Genomic DNA, 19,535 nt, shown 5'->3' on the forward strand with positions numbered 1-19,535 from the left:
CTGAACAACACTTGAAACTGTCTTATTTTTTCCTCTGCCTCTCTTGCTCCCTCTGATTCTCTCTTTCTCTCACGTTCATCTTTCCCAATCCTGAACGCTGAGCTGAGTATATTGGAGACCTGAGCCTGCAGCACTGTATTGTGAGTATGTGCAGGATCAAGTTACAATGATACAGGTTATGGGTCTCAGTCAATGGTGGACTTTTGCACCTCTGTGTTGGTGTGCAGATTGTCATGTGAGACAAGTTTCTACCTGAACACAAGCTGAGTTTGCTGTTCTGGCTGTCTCTCTCTCTCTCTCTCTCTCTCACTCTCTCTCTCTCTCTCTCTCTCTCTCTCTCAGAGGAGGAGAACAGGTGGTGATGTCCCCTTCTCTGTACTGGTTCTTGCTGCTCTGTAGACTCCACAGTCTCTGGGCTCAGGATGACTATGACGAGAGAACCGTGGACAGGAGAGCCAAGAACAAACTACTGACAACCAACGTCATACCCAAGAATGGCCAATGTAAGAGTCCCGAAAGTATTTATTCGTTTGAAAGGAGAGACACAGAAAAGCTTTTCTGAGACATAGTGTTGGCTAGAATTGATAGGATATCTTCACTTCTGAAAATACTACATAGGTAAAGCATCCATCACCGAAAATCACATTTTAAAGAGTCATTGGCAAATGATGGGATCCACTTAAAAAATGATTATATCTCACAGCCAGGCTTAGAAACCCATCCATCTCAGTGGCAACCATTCTGTTCCTTTAACGTTTTCTTCCCTCAAGAGCTGGGTATCCCCGGGCACTTTCTTTCTGACACGTTTCTTTGAAAATAAATATGATTTATTCCCGGTTTATATTGAATATGTGCCCTCGCTCCTTGAAAAATATTGTAGGTTAGGATGCCTTGTGTGACTCGTTTCTCCTAGAGCCTTTTAGATATCAGACAGGAATCAGGAACATCAGTTCACAGTTCAAGTCATGGCGCCCCTCCAAGCTTCACTTCCACCTTGATAAATAAATAATATCAGATCTTTTCTGGGTTCAATCTTCTCTCGGAGTCATTAAGGTTCAGTATCTCAGAATTTAAGCTTCTGACTTTGGTCTAGCCTAACCTTCAGAGTTGTGGTCAGTTGCTGGCCAATGTTGGTCTTGAGCTGGATGTGAGAAAGTACCTAGTTTGACCCAGGTCTGATCTCCTGTTTTGAAATGGTAGTGACCCCTAGCTCTGTGAACCACTTACGTAATGTAGCTAGCTAATGTTGTACCTGGTACGTACATGATGATTGAACTGATGAATGATCCTTCTTTGGTGTTAGCGGTGGACATGAGAAAGTACCCAGTTTTACCCATATCGGATCTGCTGCTTTGAAATGGGGTTGACCCCAGCACTGCCCTCTGCCAACCAAAGACTGACAAATTAGCAGTAGCTAGCTACGTCTTGTGTAATGTGCATGGTACATGATAAATTAACAATTGGTTAACACTTTTCATGTTCTTAGCACTTTTGAATGATGACTGTGGCCTGGAGCTGGCCTTCCTGGTGGACAGCTCAGAGAGCGCCAAGGACAACCACGCCCAGGAGAAGAGGTTTGCCACAGATGTGGTTGAACGCCTGCAGGGAGTCAATCTCCAGACGGGCCGGGCTCTCAGCTCGCGAGCCGCCCTCCTGCAATTCAGCAGCCATGTGATCATCGAGCAGACCTTCAAGCAGTGGCGCGGACTGGCCAACTTCAAGGCTCGCATCGCACCGATCGGATACATCGGCCACGGCACCTACACCACCTATGCCATCACCAACCTGACCAAGATCTACATGGAGGAGTCAGAGCCAGGGAGCATCAGGGTGGCCATACTGCTGACGGACGGCATCTCCCACCCCAGGAACCCAGACATCTTCTCCGCCGTGATCGACGCCAAAAACCAGGGCGTGAAGTTCTTCATGGTGGGCATCACGCCCGCGGCCAATGACATCTCCAACGTGGCACAGCTCCGCCAGCTGGCTAGCTCCCCAGCCAATCGCTACCTCCATAACCTTCAGGACAGGGGCATCGTGGACAAGGTCATCAAAGAGATCGTAAGAGCAACGTCATCACGTTTCGTCATCTGGTTTAGGTTGTGGTTCGTTGAGATGTAAATTCAGTCCACATTTTTCAGGTGTCTAGACAAAAAAAGGTCTCTGTAGTTTGCTGTATGTGTCTTATGGCTGTATAACTGCTTATGGTAGGGCATTTTAAATCTGTGTGGACTCCTCCCTCTTGGGAAGAAGCATTCACCCTCGGAATGACAAATCAGGTTTTGTCAAAACAGGGCGCCCTCTGGGCCATAGTTTGCTAATCACTCTTTGGATATTACCATGTATACAACAAGCTGGGCCTTGAAAATGGTTTGAGAAGAAATGGATGCAAATATATTTGGATTACACAATATTATGTAGGCTTACTCATGTCAAGACTTGCATGCTTTATCTTTGCCGGTTGAAGAGGACTCATGTATATTTAGTGTTTAAGCATCTCCTAACAGTCTAGGACTAAGAATATTTGATGCTTTTTGGGGGCATCCTGTGTGGTTTCAACTCGCTGCACCTGCTAAGGTTGTCATAGTTCCTGGTGAGTTGGTCCCCTCTGTCATCACAAACACAGTACCTTTATATTCATACTGTTATCGCTCTAGCACCTTGTTTAGTCTTCACCTGACATGGGGAAATGCAGACATCAATATTTTTGACTGTGGCCCCTGGCTGGTGTTTCTGAGGCATTTTGTTGGAAACCATTCTGGGGTTTCAAACTATTTTAACCACATTCTTTTTTAACTGAAACCTCAGGTATAAGTAGTCATGGAAATTAACCCTTTGATGTCTGTCCAATAAGACTAATTAGGGAATGAAACAGTACAGTAGGTCTAGAGACACAATATGAGTTCAGGACCTGTTTAACTATAACATTGGTTCTACGTTAAAACTCTTTGTGGAAAACTGCTGTGTGCAGTAGGAAGGAAGCTCAGCAAGATCACGCATGGCTGAATAGCTCAACGAGTCTCACGCATACCACTCGACTTCTCAACCAATTGTTGACGAAGGTGTTCGACATAACACGATCAAGAAAATCGGGTCATCAAATCCACATTAACCAGCAGCATTTGCATTAGCTACGCGCTCTACTGCTAGATCCATATGGACTGGTTCAAGTTGCGTTCGGGTACCCAATAGCACCCAGTCAACACAGCGGCTTCATCCTGTTTCAGGCAGCATCTGTATGTCATAAGGCTGTCTGTCCCATTAGCTTGTCTTTTTATCTCTTGTATGCTTCCGTCTCCGGAGGGATCAGCTCCAATCCTCTCACGGTAAAAATAACAGACCTTCTGTGGCGGCTTCAAGTGCTTCTCTGCGAGCGGAAATATACTTTGGATGCTCCGAGACGTTATGTTGACCATTGCATGTGGTTTGTGTTTGTTTCTGTTGAATTTCGACCATTCCCCCTCCATATAGAATGTGGCTGGCTTTCATGTCCAGACCAAAAAAACAATGTTTGGAGAAAAACAGGTTTTGGGCAACAGGATCATTCTTCGACCAGTTTTTTTTAGGATTAGGCCTCCAGCTGACAGGATCAGGTGCTGGAGGTTGTAGTAGACTTGTACAGTGAGATGGAGGCAGAGATTGAGATGGACTAAGAACTAGTCACACAGCTGAGTTTAGAGAGCCCTGGGAAAACTTGTCACTCCTGTAATGAACACGATGGGAGACAGAGAGCTGGTTTCAAGCGCAGAGCGCAGCAGATGTTTATTTGTAAAGGACCACAGGAGGTGGCAGGTAGCTGGGTCCAGGGGCAGGCAGAAGGTCATACACAGGGGGTCCAAACAGGCAACAGTACAGGCAGGGAAAAGGATAGTAACGTCGTCCGGGAGATCAGGCAATTGGTTGATAACAGGAAATCCGATAGGCTAAAGTACAGGCAGGGAATAGGCAAAAGGCAAAGTGGGCTGGAAAGGGAGCTGCGTTCAAGGGATCTACGTGTTTGAGAGTGTGAATTGAAAGCAGACCTTACAACTCCAGCCTAAACTCTCCTGAAATGAACAACTTGAACAGGTTAGATGCCCAACCCCATATCACTGGGATAATCCAAAAATGCACCTAAACAGGTATTTCATCAATCAACATTAAAATAACCAGTCCACAAAGCATTCCGCGGTGGTATAGCCTACACGTCGGTGATACAATGTAACTTTAAACTCGAATAAACGTTGTTAAACGTTAAAGCTAGGCTGCTTGTGTTTAATTTTCTGTATAACAGTATGAGAGCTGTCTAAAAGTAGGAATCTGATTGAAATCGCAAGCAACATGAATAAACATAAGCAAACATTAGCAATCCGTGTTTGTCGGCAAAATTTAGGGAAAAGAACCACTGGGCAAAAGTTGGTTGAATCAAAGTTGTTTCCACATAATTTCAACAATAAAATGCAATGTGATGACGTTGAATTAACATGGAAAACTGATTGGATTTGCAAAAACGTCATCAACGTGAGGGAATTGCATTTTTTACACCCAACTTTTAACCTAAATTCAATGACATGGTGACATTTTTTGTCGATTTCACGTTGAATTCACGCTAGTTGACACCTCAACCAAATTTAAATCAAAACTAGACGTTGAACTAACGTCTGCGCCGAGTGGGAGAGGAATGTCCTGACTTTGTTCAACAGTCACTGTCTCGCCATGAGATACTGTATGTGTAGAATAAATATGAAGCGCACTACATTTTGACCAATTCTTTGTTTTTCTCATTTCACAGACAGAGTTGGCTGATGAGGGGGTAAGTCCTAGTTATCTAGGCCTACTAATCTTGATATACTGCAGCCTTTTCACACATTAGTCAATGAACTCCCCTCTTTAGGAGTCTGAACTCCTGTCTGACCCCCTATGTTGTGTCCCTGTGGTTTAAGTGTCCTCTGGCCCTGAAGTGTGCGTGTGACAAGGGAGAGAGGGGACCCATTGGCCTCCAGGTAAGTTTCTGAACATGACCAACATCACCCTCAAGCTCCCCTCGACATCAATACATTGAGATCACAGCCCCCTTTCGAACTGAACATCCTGTAGTAGGCGATTACTTCAAAACTGAAGGACAGTACAGTACCAACACACGAAGCCTGCCACGTGACATAATTGAGGGGCTTTGGTAGGCTTTAGTGATTTGTGTGGTTAGAGGCGATTCATATCTGCTTCCCTGAAGCAGTGATAGTGTGGCAAATGCTTAACATTCCTGCTTCACTTTATGATTAGCAAGCTGGGACAGATATTGTCTTGGGAAAATCTGCAGAATTCTGCTGTTATAGGTTACATTAAAAAGTATGTTTCCGGTTGATCTAATAAGGATGCATTTGTTTTTTTGGAGTCAAAGGCAGTCACGATATCCACATAAGTAAATAGAGTTGAAGTCGGAAGTTTACATACCCCTTAGCCAAATACATTTAAACTCATTTTTCCTGATAGTTAATCAGAGTAAAAATTCCCTGTCTTAGGTCAGTTAGGATCACCACTTTATTTGAAGAATGTGAAATGTCAGAATAATAGTACAGTGAATGATTTATTTCAGCTTTTATTTCTTTCATCACATTCCCAGTGGGTCAGAAGTTTACATACACTCAATTAGTATTTGGTAGCATTGCCTTTAAATTGTTTAACTTGGGACAAACCTTTTGGGTAGCCTTCCACAAGCTTCCCACAATAAGTTGGGTGAATTTTGGCCCATTTCTCCTGACAGAGCTGGTGTAACTGAGTGAGGTTTGTAGGCCTCCTTGCTCGCACACGCTTTTTCAGTTCTGCCCACAAATTTTCTATAGGATTGAGGTCAGGGCTTTGTGATTGCCACTCCTATACCTTGACTTTGTTGTCCTTAAGCCATTTTGCCACAACTTTGGAAGTATGCTTGCGGTCATTGTCCATTTGGAAGACCCATTTGCGACCAAGATATAACTTCCTGACTGATGTCTTGAGATGTTGCTTCAATATATCCACATAATTTTCCTCCCTCATGATGCCATCTATTTTGTGATGTGCACCAGTCCCTCCTGCAGCAAAGCACCCCCACAACATGATGCTGCCACCCCCGTGTTTCACGGTTGGGATGGTGTTCTTTGGCTTGCAAGCATCCCCCTTTTTCCTCCAAACATAACGATGGTCATTATGGCCCAACAGTTCTATTTTTGTTTCATCAGACCAGAGGACATTACTCAGAAAAGTACGATCTTTGTCCCCATGTGCAGTTGCAAACCGTAGTCTGGCTTTCTATTGGCGGTTTTGGAGCAGTGGCTTCTTCCTTGCTGAGCGGCCTTTCAGGTTATGTCGATATAGGACTCGTTTTACTGTGGATATAGATACTTTTGTACCTGTTTCCTCCAGCATCTTCACAAGGTCCTTTGCTGTTGTTCTGGGATTGATTTGCACTTTTCGCAACAAAGTCTGTTCATCTCTAGGAGACAGAACGCGTCTCCTTCCTGAGCGGTATGATGGCTGCGTGGTCCCATGGTGTTTATACTTGCGTACTATTGTTTGTACAGACGGACGTGGTACCTTCAGGCATTTGGAAATTGCTCCCAAAGATTAACCAGACTTGTGGAGGTATACATTTTTTTTTTTCTGAGGTCTTGGCTGATTTATTTTCATTTCCCCATGATGCCAAGCAAAGAGGCATCGAGTTTGAAGGTAGGCCTTGAAATACATCCACAGTTACACCTCCAATTTACTCAAATTATGTCAAATAGCCTATCAGAAGCTTCTAAAGCCATGACATCATTTTCTGGAATTTTCCAAGCTGTTTAAAGGCACAGTCAACTTGGTGTATGTAAACTTCTGACCCACTGGAATTGTGATACAGTGAATTATAAGTGAAATAATCTGTCTGTAATCAATTGTTGGAAAAATGAATTGTGTCATGCACAAAGTAGGTGTCCTAACTGACTTGCCAAAACTATAGTTTGTTAACAGGAAATGTGTGGAGTGGTTGAAAAACGAGTTTTAATGACTCCAACCTAAGTGTATGTAAACTTCTGACTTCAACTGTAGGTCATTGTAGTCTTTCACCTAACTGACAATTTCTACTGTAGACTGTTCCCTTGGTGACCAGACATTGTAGAATATTATAGTCTAGAGGGTCAAAACCAGGAATCCTCACTGGATGTACATTTATGTACTTTCATATTAGGGCCTGTGCACAGTAATCACTGCCATTATCCTATAACAGACCCAAAAAGCAGTTTGTCAAACCAGAAGCAGCTGCCACACACTGATCAGATGCTGTTGAGGAGTACACCACAAATTATATTTTTCTCTCCATACCATGCTGATGTGATTTCCCTTCCCTCCACAGGGCAAGAAGGGGAATTCTGGAGATGATGGGAACCCAGGTGTTAAAGGATCGAAGGTATTGGTGATTTGCTTTGCCTGTGTGTGTCTTCCTCCAGTTAGTCTGTCATTCAGTTTTCAAAACCTTAATTCTCTCTTTCTTACAGGGTGAGAGCGGGCTCAGTGGACTTCCTGGTCGAGATGGAGAAGAGGTCAGTACAGAGGGCATACCCTAAACACCTGGTGTTATATTATTAGATATATGTACACAGCTATTGGCACAGACTTCAACAACTCAGTATTGCTAACTATAAAGACAAGGATTCTGTTTTGTGGTCTGTGACAATGTTTTGATCACTGTCTCCTTGCTAATCAAGATTGTGTTGTTTCTACTCAGGGCAAGCCGGGCTACAAAGGAGAGCAGGTAGAGTATGAATCTCCAGATTAATATCCCTCTGGGTTTCCAAGTATTTAGTAAATATGACACAATGTACCTACCTTGTTTTTCTTGTAGGGGGAGAGAGGAGAATGTGGCACACCTGGAATCAAAGGAGACAGGGTACAGTGTATTTTTCTTTTGTTTTGTCATCAAATGTTTTTTTAATCCCACCCTTACCAAGGACCTAAGGCAGGGGTGTAAAACATATGGCACGCGGGCTGGATCCGGCCCACGAGGGGGGCCAATCCCGACCTTGGGTGGTTTGAGTAATTTAAAAAAAATAAAAACAAAATTAACTAAATGAGTTTGACACCCCTGACCTAAGGGACCATTGGGTCAAAGTGTCTTCTTTAGCTCCATAAATGCGAGCAACAGTGTATTTTTGTTTAATGGTATTTTATGTGTTTAGCTTTAGTGTCACTACATACCACTATGTTTATACTTTAGTCAACCTTTAGTGTTGCTGGCTAGTTTTTGTTTGTCTGGGCTATGATGTTGCACTGATGAATGCAGACAGTGTGAAACCCATACTACTATGTGTCGACTGTGCCTCCTATGTTTGTTTGTCATGTTTTGACATGAACTGATTGACCCCCTCCTTCTCCAGGGGCCTGAGGGGCCAGTTGGCATCAGGGGAAACAGAGGGCTACAGGTAAGCCTCTGTTCTAGAATCCTCTGTGTCAGCCATCTTTGTTAAGACTGTCACAAGCTAGGTAGTTTCAATGGTTAGTCACTGACAGACCCAAGTAAAAAATGTCCTTCAAGCTGTCCTCTAAGTTTCAAATTCAATTGTGTTTGTATACCTGTCCATTTGTAGACTACTTTATTCTGTCTTCTCACAGGGGTTACCTGGTCCAAATGGCGATGCCGGGCCTGAGGGTCTCATAGGGAAAAAAGTGAGTTTTATTTCATAAAACCCAATACCTTTTCATTAACAGAGTGTCATTCACAGAAAGCCAGTAGTTAGAGGAACCACATCTGCCCTTAGGATGGAAGAGAAAGCAACTACTGTGTGACTGACTGACTGATCTGTCTTACGTGTCTATTCACTAAGTCAGTGCCAGAATTTCCGCCACTCCTTAGTTTCAACGCATTGATCAAAGGTAACCTTCTATCTCAAATCCATACAGATAACTAGATTATAGTTTATTGGCTGGACTACATCAATTATGTCTGGGTGTATGGAATCTGGTTTGGATCAGGTCTTTGGTTTCTTGGGTTCATGGTTGAAGAAAATTGGCAGTACGACACCAAGTCCAGACCGTAAACAGAAAAGTCCCATTCAAGGCCATGATAGTAATTTTGTCAAATCACCACCATAATAAGAGTATTTCTGTGTTCATATTTCAGAACAACATACGGATTCTTTAGACAAACAGAATAGTGAAAAAATAAATGCTGAGAGAAAATAGAGCCACTCTACAACTTATTACAGTGGGGGAAAATGGGACTTCTATGACTTCAAAGAAGGGCTAAGGATTTATAAAATAATTATTATAATAATTATAATTATATTATGCTTTTCAATGATGTTCTGATTTAATCTCTCCAGTTTTTGTTGGAAAGGAAAGGGTTAACACTGAAGTGAAAAAAAGATCCAATCAGGATTTTTCTTTTGCTGGTCTCTGGGGGGGATCAATCTAGCTAGCTAAGTCAGCCATTGGCTAGGCCATCAGAAGCAAGCTAGAAGGCTTTTACCATTCAACTGTATTAGGGCAACATTTTGGAATGACTGTGGAATTAACCAATCGCATTTTGACTTAATGGGTGCGACCGTTTTTACAAAAGCCTATGGAAACTTCTCGAAGGCTAACAGTTCACTATGCAATAGCGAGCTGTAGTTTTTCCATGGTCTAGTTAGCTTTTGTTGTAGGCTAGTTTGCAGTAGCAGCAGGAGTTGTTGTCGAAAAGGATGTTATTGCTAATTTGTTAGCTTCCCCCTTTTCAAGAATAACTTCAACAATAAGTTAAGTTTCAAATGATCATCATCTGGTGAGTGGAATTGTGTTTATTTTATTGCAGCGCGCTTGCGGTTGTTAGCCATCTATTTGATAATAACTTATGTGTATGAAACTTTGTTGCATTTTAACTTTAGGTGACCAGTTACTTTGTGTGCTAAACTTTAAATGTTTTTGGAAATGCCTAATGGTTGTGTTTTTGTATTCTTATGATTGGGACCTACTGGCTTATTATGCCCGAGTGAATGGACTACTTATCCTTTAACATCATGCTGTGTGTGACTGTTGTCTTTCCATCGGCCCTATGCAGTGGTGTAGTGGTGCCTGGAGAAGCGGGTATACTCTAATTTTGCCAAAAAGTTCCCAAACAGTATGAAGGAAAGGCACCCGGTGTGAAACATTTAAAAATGTTATCCTATGTTTTTAATGAGTTTTCCTATAGATTTTTCAGCTTTTTACTCTCAAAATCACACTTAACATTTTTGTATTTTTCCTATACCAAAACAATATGTTCAAGTCCACAATAATGCTTAAACCAGATCAATCTGATTGGGTGGACCTGGCCAGTAGCTGGAGGCAAAATCACTGAGGAAGCCAAGCCAGTAAAAAAGCCAAATTACAACCTATGTTTTGATAATTGCGTTGTTTGCTCCCTAACCCATTCAATCATACGCCACGAGATATATAATAAGGCCGTGACAACAAAAAGACAAGTCACACAGTGGCGGCATAAATTCAACTACACATAGGCTTGTTTCATCACAAAACCGGAGAACAACATCTGTCTGGTGAAGTCCAGAAAGCTATTATTGCATATCAACAGTTACAGTTGAAGTCGGAAGTTTACATACACTTAGGTTGGAGTCATTAAAACTTGTTCTTCAACCACTCCACAAATTTCTTGTTTAACAAACTATAGTTTTGGCAAGTCAGTTAGGACATCTACTTCGTGCATGACACAAGTAATTTTTCCAAAAATTGTTTACAGACAGATTATTTCACTGTATCACAATTCTAGTGGGTCAGAAGTTTACATACACCAAGTTGACTGTGCCTTTAAACAGCTTTGAAAATTCCAGAAAATGATGTCATGGCTTTAGAAGCTTCTGATAGGCTAATTGACATCATTTGAGTAAATTGGAGGTGTACCTGTGGATGTATTTCAAGGCCAACCTTCAAACTCAGTGCCTCTTTGCTTGACATCATGGGAAAATCAAAAGAAATCAGCCAAGACCTCAGAAAAAAATTGTAGTCCTCCACAAGTCTGGTTAATCTTTGGGAGCAATTTCCAAATACCTGAAGGTACCACGTTCATCTGTACAAACAATAGTACGCAAGTATAAACACCATGGGACCACGCAGCCGTCATACCGCTCAGGAAGGAGAAGCGTTCTGTCTCCTAGAGATGAATGTACTTTGGTGCGAAAAGTGCAAATCAATCCCAGAACAACAGCAAAGGACCTTGTGAAGATGCTGGAGGAAACAGGTACAAAAGTAATATATATTACCACAGTAAAACGAGTCCTATATCGACATAACCTGAAAGGCCGCTCAGCAAGGAAGAAGCCACTGCTCCAAAACCGCCAATAGAATGCCAGACTACGGTTTGCACCTGCACATGGGGACAAAGATCGTACTTTTCTGAGAAATGTCCTCTGGTCTGATGAAACAAAAATAGAACTGTTTGGCCATAATGACCATTGTAATGTTTGGAGGAAAAAGGGGGAGGCTTGCAAGCCAAAGAACACCATCCCAACTGTGAAGCATGGGGGTGGCAGCATCATGTTGTGGGGGTGCTTTGCTGCAGGAGGAACTGGTGCACTTCACAAAATAGATGGCATCATGAGGTAGGAAAATTATGTGGATATATTGAAGCAACATCTCAAGACATCAGTCAGGAAGTTAAAACTTGGTCGCAAATGGGTCTTCCAAATGGACAATGACCCCAAGCATACTTCCAAAGTTGTGGCAAAATGGCTTAAGGACAACAAAGTCAAAGTATTGGAGTGGCCATCACAAAGCCCTGACCTCAATCCCATAGAAAATGAGTGGGCAGAACTGAAAAAGCGTTTGCGAGCAAGGAGGCCTACAAACCTGACTCAGTTACACCAGCTCTGTCAGGAGGAGTGGGCCAAAATTCACCCAATTTATTGCTGGAAGCTTGTGGAAGGCTACCTGAAACGTTTGACCCAAGTTAAACAATTTAAAGGCAATGCTACCAAATACTAATTGAGTGTATGTAAACTTCTGACCCACTGGGAATGTGATGAAATAAATAAAAGCTGAAATAAATAATTCACTCTACTATTATTCTAACATTTCACATTCTTAAGATAAAGTGGCGATCCTAACTGACCTAAGACAGGGAATTTTTACAAGGATTAAATGTCAGGAATTGTGAAACTGAGTTTAAATGTATTTGGCTAAGGTGTATGTAAACTTCCGACTTCAACTGTATAATCACCTGCAGCATGGTCAAGCAAGTTAATGTTTTCGGCAGTTTACTAAACAGCTACTGATTTAGAACCATGGAGTTACAGCAAGTCAGCACAAAGACTACAGCAGCACTGCCTCTGCTATTCCAGCACCATTTCAACTTAAACATTTAAACATCATCAAATCAACAAGGCTATACAGTATATGCTTAGTTTAATATACTGAAAACAAATGTTTAAATACCAAAAACAATTTAGTCCAATCAATGTTGCTAAATATCATGTGGCTGTCCCTGGTTCTGATTTCTGTGTGTGTGTGTGCGAGCGTGCGCAAGTAAACTTTTTGTTGTTGCATTCACACTAGTTGAATGCCAATGTCTTCCTCCTCTCTTTCATGTTGGCAAAACGGTCAATGGCTCTGTCATACAGTGCACTTTTAGCTTTTGTTGTCATATGCTACCTAGCTAAAATGCTTGCTAGCCTGACCTCCTTGCATGGGCAACAATGAACCAGCTAAGTTATCTAGCTAGCTAGTTAACGTGAGCCTACTAGGCTACATCTAGTCTACATATTGAACTTTAATCATCTCAGGCCAGTGGCACAACATATTAATTTATGGTTAGATCAGAATCACCGTCATAATCATTGGCCTGTACAGACAATTAATTCAATACCACAAGTCCAAATCCCCATCTCCATCCATGGTTTGCCAAAGGGCCGATTTAGCAATCTAGCTACTGCAGGACATCAACACAAGCAGACCAGAAACAGACATGTTTTTCTGAAAATGGCGATTGCAAATGAAGTGATTTGATTGGTCTGAAGCTAAATCCAAACTGGCCTCTTTTTAGGGGGGCATTTTGCTGCATCCCACAGTTGAGCTCAGCTCAGCGCTTGTTGGATAATTATTTAAAAAAAAATAGTTTTATCAATGGAGTCCAAACGCTTGCTAGCATCAATCAAATGGTACGGCGGCAACATGTTATACTCTTTTGGTCTTGACAGAATCATATACATGGGCTACACATACTGAGATGGAGGGGCGCTGTTTCCCTCACTCGGATGATTTCTCCGGTGAGATTCAGCCACTTGTGAATTGACGTAAAATTATGAAAACACAGAGAGAGACGAAAGATGCATGATTTTATCATTTAAATGTTTTTATTGGTCATATTTGGGCTTGGCATATATGATTAAACACCACTGCGCCTGGCAGGTCCTGGCTCCCCAGCGGGTGGGACTGTGTCCACCCATGCCTACGCCCCTGATGCTAACAGCACATGATGACAATTGCGCATCACAAATAGCCTGGTTTGCATACCCAACGTTGCCTTAGTTAGCATTTACTGGTAGATATCATAAGTTGAAATGTCTTTCCTACCCTACCGGCTACCGATGTCATTCTTCTGTGAGCTGTTCCATGTGACAACTAGTTACGAGCTGCTTTCTCTTGCTGCCTGCAGATGATATTCCGCTGAAACTATGCTGTGTGCGGCGCGCATGTGCATATATTTCACGTGCTTTGCGATTGTGTAGACTACTTTGTGTATGATTTCTCTATTGTACAACATAATTGAAAAGTCGTATACCTCTACTACACTACTTTGGTACGCATCAGTGGGGATTAAGAAGTGCGTATACGCAATGCCCACTGGAAGAAAAGAAAAAAAAGTGGCTTGTACGGCTTATACAGTACCTGCGTATACCCTCCACTACACCACTGGCCCTTCGTGTTTTACAAAAAGTGCACTCTCCTACATGAGTGCGCTGGTATTATGGTTGCTGTACATTCAGAATCACGAACCTGTCACACACTGGCCTGGGTCCAATAGGTTTGCGACTGCACAAAAATGTCTATAATAGATATAAAGACTATTTAGGATATGAATGATTCAAGAAAGGACTGTATATATTTGGCCCGTTGAAGTGGTTTTATGGCTGACTGAATGGAAGATGATAATTCTACGTTTTTCTTTTTACTCTGAGTCAAGACCAAGTACACATGTGTCCAACACCGAGACAAGACCGAGATACTCAATATGTGGTCTTACAACACTGGTATCGGTCCCACTGAGTAGACTGACTAGCTCTGGTCCAGGGTGTTCCGTGCGGTTTGCTGATGCTGAGCCAATCAGCAAGCCGCATGTCACGCCCTGGACCAGAGCTACTGACAGACAGATTCAAGTGGGGCCCAAAAGCAGACGGCAGACGATTAACCAAGTATGTGTGCATTCATGTTTTGAATGGATACATTACTTGCTAAGTATCATCAGTCATTGCATGAACGCCACAGACCTGTTGAGGGATTATAATCATGTTATTATCTTGTCAGTTTGTTTTTCAAACTTCTCTCAGCAACACTACTGCCAAGTCTGACATATGCCCACACTCCCAGTCAAGCATTCAGAGGCTTAATTCAGAGGCGTAATGTTTTGGGGGAAAAAATCATGTTGCTTGTTTGACTGTCATCCAAGATCAAATGAATGGCAGACTAATGTCTGACATTTAGCTTCGGACCACATGTTGGAAAGAGAACAGTATGTAGACTAGCCTACGCACTGAGATATCTCTGCTGTCTTCTCACACTGTTCTCGTTATTGTAGAAAAGCATGTTGATTTACTTCTATTATAATGCCATACGTCATTATTGGAACAGTGAAGCATGTTTTCTTCTTTTGGCTCTATACTCCAAAAGTTTGGATTTGAAATCAAACAATGACTACGAGGTTAGAGTGCAGACTGTCAGCTTTAAATTTAGGGTATCTTCACTCATATCGGGTGAACCGTTTAGAAATTACAGCACTTTTTGTACATAGTGCCCCAATTTTAGAGGAGCAAAAGTATTGGGACAATTTCACTTATGTGTATTAAAGTAGTAAAATGTTAAGTATTTGGTCCCATATTCATAGCATACAATGACTACATCAAGCTTGTGACTCTACAAACTTGTTGGATGCATTTGCTGTTTGTTTTGGTTGTTTCAGATTATTTTGTGCCCAATAGAAATTCATGATAAATGTATTGTGTCATATTGGAGTCACTTTTATTGTAATTTAAGAATAGAATATGTTTCTAAACACTCCTACATTAATGTGGATGCTACCATGATTACGGATCATCCTGAGTGAATCATCAATAATGATGAGTGAGAAAGACGCACAAATATCATACCCCCAAGACATGCTAACCTCTCACCATAACAATAACAGGGAAGGTTAGCATTTTTGGGGGGGTATGATATTTGTGTGTCTAACTTTCTCATGGGGGGAGAGACTATACAAAAAGTGCTGTAAATTCTAAACAGTTCACCCGATATGGATCAAAATACCTTCAAATTAAAGCTGACAATGCACTTTTACCTTATAGTCATTGTTTCATTTAAAATCCAAACTTTTGGAGCATAGCGACATAAGAGGAAAACATGATTCACTCTCCCAATAATTACGGAGGGCACTGTGTTTGAATAATGGCTTTTACCAATAGTGATTTGAATTCTCGAGGAGTTTCAGAACACCTAGTGCTAGCCTGAACCCCTGGTAGAATTTGATTGATGGAAGATGTGTGAGGGGAAAAAAGTTAAGGTTTGAGGTCTGTGTGTGTGTGGTGCTGTGTGTGTGTGTATTGGTTTATGTGGTGAGGTAATGGTTGGGTTAGTGATGGTGGTGTGAGGTTAAAGACAAGAGGAATTCAATGGAAATGATGTCACCTCGTTCAAAGAGTTCTGCTCTTGTTGGCCTATAGTGGAGAAGGAGGGAGAGAGACAGATTTATGAATTGTTGTTGTGCCAAGCACATTTCAATATGAATTTCCTGTATACTGAATTGTGTGTGTGTCTGTTCCTGCATGGTTACGTGTGTGTTTTGTAGGGTGAGCGGGGACTTTCTGGGCCACCTGGTATCCAAGGAGAAACTGGGATTGGACTTCCTGGACACAAGGTATCACCCCATCACCCCATTGTTTTGAAAAATGAGGTAATTACATTTTCCCCCAACCACCTGTTGTATCTCACTTCGCGGGTGTTCAACTCTCTCTGCAGGGTGATGTGGGGTTCCAGGGGCGACTGGGGCCTCCTGGACCACCTGGCTTAGGGGAACCTGGACTACCGGTGAGTTAGCGCGACCACAATGTACGCATGCATTTATGAATACTCATAAATGACTCAGTGAAATGGGTGTTCATGTAGCTGTGTATGGAGTCTATGGTTATTCAAGTCTGTTCACCATTGGTTGATTTGTTTGTTTGTGTTTCACAGGGGCCTCAAGGGCCACAGGGCGTCCAAGGAGAGAAGGGTCCTATAGGAGAAGGCTTTGCCGGGCCAAAGGTATGACTGAGCATCTGCAGAGATGTGTCCCGGTCTGGGCTCCAGATCTGTCGCTGTAAAACCAGGAACATCACACGGATGATGGTTATAGGAGAAGAAACAGCGCCATAAACGTCCATCTGAATTACACCTCTATTTGGTATCACAGTGTCACATGCAATGGATCTATCGATCAGTGATTTCTTGTTCTACTAAGGAGCAACTTCCAGCATGCAGGTAGGCGAAGTTCAGAGTTCAAAAGGACGTCAGGTGAACCCATACAGGCCCTGCGCTGGGAAACCCCCAGAAGCTATCCAGAACCCCTGTAGAACATGAAAGGAGTGAGTCACTCAAACGATACCAGAAGGAAGGAATGAGTCCATCTGCTTTTCACTGGGTTGCTCAGGCACACATGGGCTACATCTGCCCAAACCAGACCTCTCTCTTTCTCCCTGCTCTAACATATCCTCTGAACTCAAGTGTTACCAGGATACGGCTATGCTATTTCCATTGCAGTGCGTGTCTTGCCTTCATAAAGATATTATGTTATACTGTAGCCTACGCCCTTGTTGCGACTTGTAAGAGAATGGTCGTAAAAGCATCAATGCAAACATGCCATTCCTTTAGAAAGAGATCTGTGTTACGGTATTGACAGTATTATATAGATTTATATTGCCTACTTAGCGACAAGGATAACATTAGCTTCCAGTAGCAGGTGAGGTAACACAGATCAACAATTGTTTTGATCATTCCTGAACGGTCTGGGTAAACAACGCTTGATTACGTTTTGGGAACGCACTTAAGTAACATCATGCCAAATGTAATCTCTGTTTGGCGAAGTCGCAACTTTGGCTCATAATAGTCCAGTCAACTGACTGAAGAGACGTATCCTTTATTGCATTATTCCATTGAAACCTCAGTCCACTCAAAGATCCTACCATTAGAGATATTTATCTGGCAGTTTACCCTGGAGAGAGTGACGGTGTGAGTTTCCACCAGTCATCTAGAAGCTTCTACTATTAGAGATGGCCTCAAGGCTTTTACTCCTGCATTGAGACTGACCCCAGACACACAGCTCTGGTTATGAGCAGCAGTGCTCTGTTGCTAGTCACAAGTTCTGACAAGTTCCAAATTCACGAGAACTGAAGAGTTAAAAAAAAAAAAAAACGTTTTTTCTTACTGCTACCCTTATCAGCACCTGCTGGGGTGAAGAAATTGAAGATTATGGGGGATTAATGTGTACATTTTATCTAAGCTCCATTGCAGGTATGTTCTGTTTCTGGTTTGTCCTCAGGTATTGCTAATGCTAATGATGTAGCTGCAGAGTGTATTCTCCCGAAACCTGAGGTAACCTCTGAGGAATGGATATGTTTTGCACACATACACAGCTCTCACTCTCTCGGCTTCAACTTTGATTATTGTGTAATTTACTTCAGTTTTTTTTATTTTTGTCGGAGCGTGACTCTTGCAGTAATTAAGTACAAAGAACCTTCAACGACATTCAGCTGGTCGCTGTGGTTTCCATCTCCACCAGTGCTGATCTACTCTCGCTCGGTGCCAAACCCCTTTGCTGAAAAAATGAGAGTAACACTAAACATGTCCTCCGGCATCTCAACAACCCGCCTCGACCGTGTGGTCTCCCTGGAACGTTCCTTGGAGGTCCAGAGTGGATGCATGCGAGGCTGGGAAGCTGTTTGAAGAAGTTTCCAGCACCCCTATCACGCTCCTGTTTAGCCTTCCTGTCTCTCATGCAGGAACAGACATAGTAAACGGACGTCCGTTGTCACCTTGCGAACCAGCCTCGGCGTGGCACATAGATAGACGTTAACACAAATTACAACGGAATGCTTGAACCTTTTGCCAAGGCGGAAGGAAAAACTCAGGAACAATGGAACATTATGAATTATGAAAACGTTAAACTATCAGCCTTGTGGTTTTTCGTTAGCGGGATCATGATTGTTTCCCCATCAATTAATAACTATCTGTGTTGCGGTAGCTTTCTTAGGGCAGAATCCTAATTTGAAATCTAAATCTCTCATTGGCATCAGTAGATGAAATTCTGAGTTATGGGCACAGATCTCAAATTGGGATTCTGCCTTCACTGTATGGCTGGTGTGAGTTTCTCTCTCTGGTGAGAGAGTGAGTGAGAGAGACGGAAGAGTTGAAGAGAATTGTAAAGAGCTGTGTTTGTCTCCGCAGGGGGACCGGGGCCTGGAGGGGCCGAGGGGACCCAGAGGACAGCCCGGCACTGGACTGAAAGGAGACAAGGTACAGTATAGACTGTAAATAAACTAAATCTGGGTGAATGGCCTTCACACAAACACGCAGTGTTCCCCAGGAACACATAAAGAGCCTTGGGTAGGGAGTGGCCAGAAGCACTGGCATCTAGGTCTCATTCAGACTGAGGTTATATATGAGGCCTCTATTGAATCTGTGTGGTGATGAATCACACAGGGGTCAAGGCCTGGATGCTGTGCTGAAAGAAAGTTCATGGGTGAAGTAAAGGCTGATGTAAAGGGTGCATCTCAATTGTCTAAAGTGGCCTCCTCTCCTTGTCTCTTTGCCTTCATTGAAACTGGTGTTAAAGATCTGGACAGGTGGACAGAAAGTCCTGGTTCAGAAGGATTCTTGTCTTTTGCTTTCACCTAGTCTGTGTTTTCAGATAAAGGGGAGGAGACAAGGAGAGATCTACTTAACGCTATTGAGATGCAGCCTCATTCTACCTGAATAACATGTGTACTGTCAGAAATAGAATCACGGTCCCACACTGATTATGGGATATGAATTGATGACATTTATAAACTGGGTGGTTCGAGCCCGGAATGCTGATTGGCTGACAGCCGTGGTATGTCAGACCCTATACCACGGGTATGACAAAACAGTTATTTTTACTGGTCTAATTACGTTGGTAAACAGTTTATAATAGCAATAAGGCACCTCGGGGGTTTGTGGTATATCGCCAATATACGACGGCTAAGGGCAGTGTCCAGGCACTCCGTGTTGTGTTGTGCAGAAGAACAGCCCTTAGCCGTGGTATATTGGCCATATACCACACCCCCTCGGCCCTTATTGCTTAAATATAC

General features: G+C 42.6%; 1 protein-coding gene across 1 annotated transcript in view; it reads left to right on the forward strand.

Annotated features, from left to right (window-relative positions):
- The first annotated feature begins 361 nt into the window (after positions 1-361).
- Positions 362-19,535, forward strand: part of LOC120050759 (collagen alpha-1(XXVIII) chain-like) — a 29,088-nt gene continuing 9,914 nt past the window's right edge. Inside the window, exons 1-14 of the mRNA XM_038997316.1 lie at positions 362-503; positions 1,487-2,061; positions 4,772-4,792; positions 4,923-4,982; positions 7,346-7,399; positions 7,488-7,532; positions 7,718-7,744; positions 7,835-7,879; positions 8,367-8,411; positions 8,602-8,655; positions 16,019-16,087; positions 16,189-16,257; positions 16,405-16,473; positions 18,652-18,720. Coding sequence (XP_038853244.1) covers positions 362-503; positions 1,487-2,061; positions 4,772-4,792; positions 4,923-4,982; positions 7,346-7,399; positions 7,488-7,532; positions 7,718-7,744; positions 7,835-7,879; positions 8,367-8,411; positions 8,602-8,655; positions 16,019-16,087; positions 16,189-16,257; positions 16,405-16,473; positions 18,652-18,720 — 1,344 coding nt within the window. The remainder of the gene's footprint in view (positions 504-1,486; positions 2,062-4,771; positions 4,793-4,922; positions 4,983-7,345; positions 7,400-7,487; positions 7,533-7,717; positions 7,745-7,834; positions 7,880-8,366; positions 8,412-8,601; positions 8,656-16,018; positions 16,088-16,188; positions 16,258-16,404; positions 16,474-18,651; positions 18,721-19,535) is intronic.

Source organism: Salvelinus namaycush, chromosome 7, assembly GCF_016432855.1.
Source record: "Salvelinus namaycush isolate Seneca chromosome 7, SaNama_1.0, whole genome shotgun sequence".
Lineage (NCBI taxonomy): Eukaryota > Metazoa > Chordata > Actinopteri > Salmoniformes > Salmonidae > Salvelinus > Salvelinus namaycush.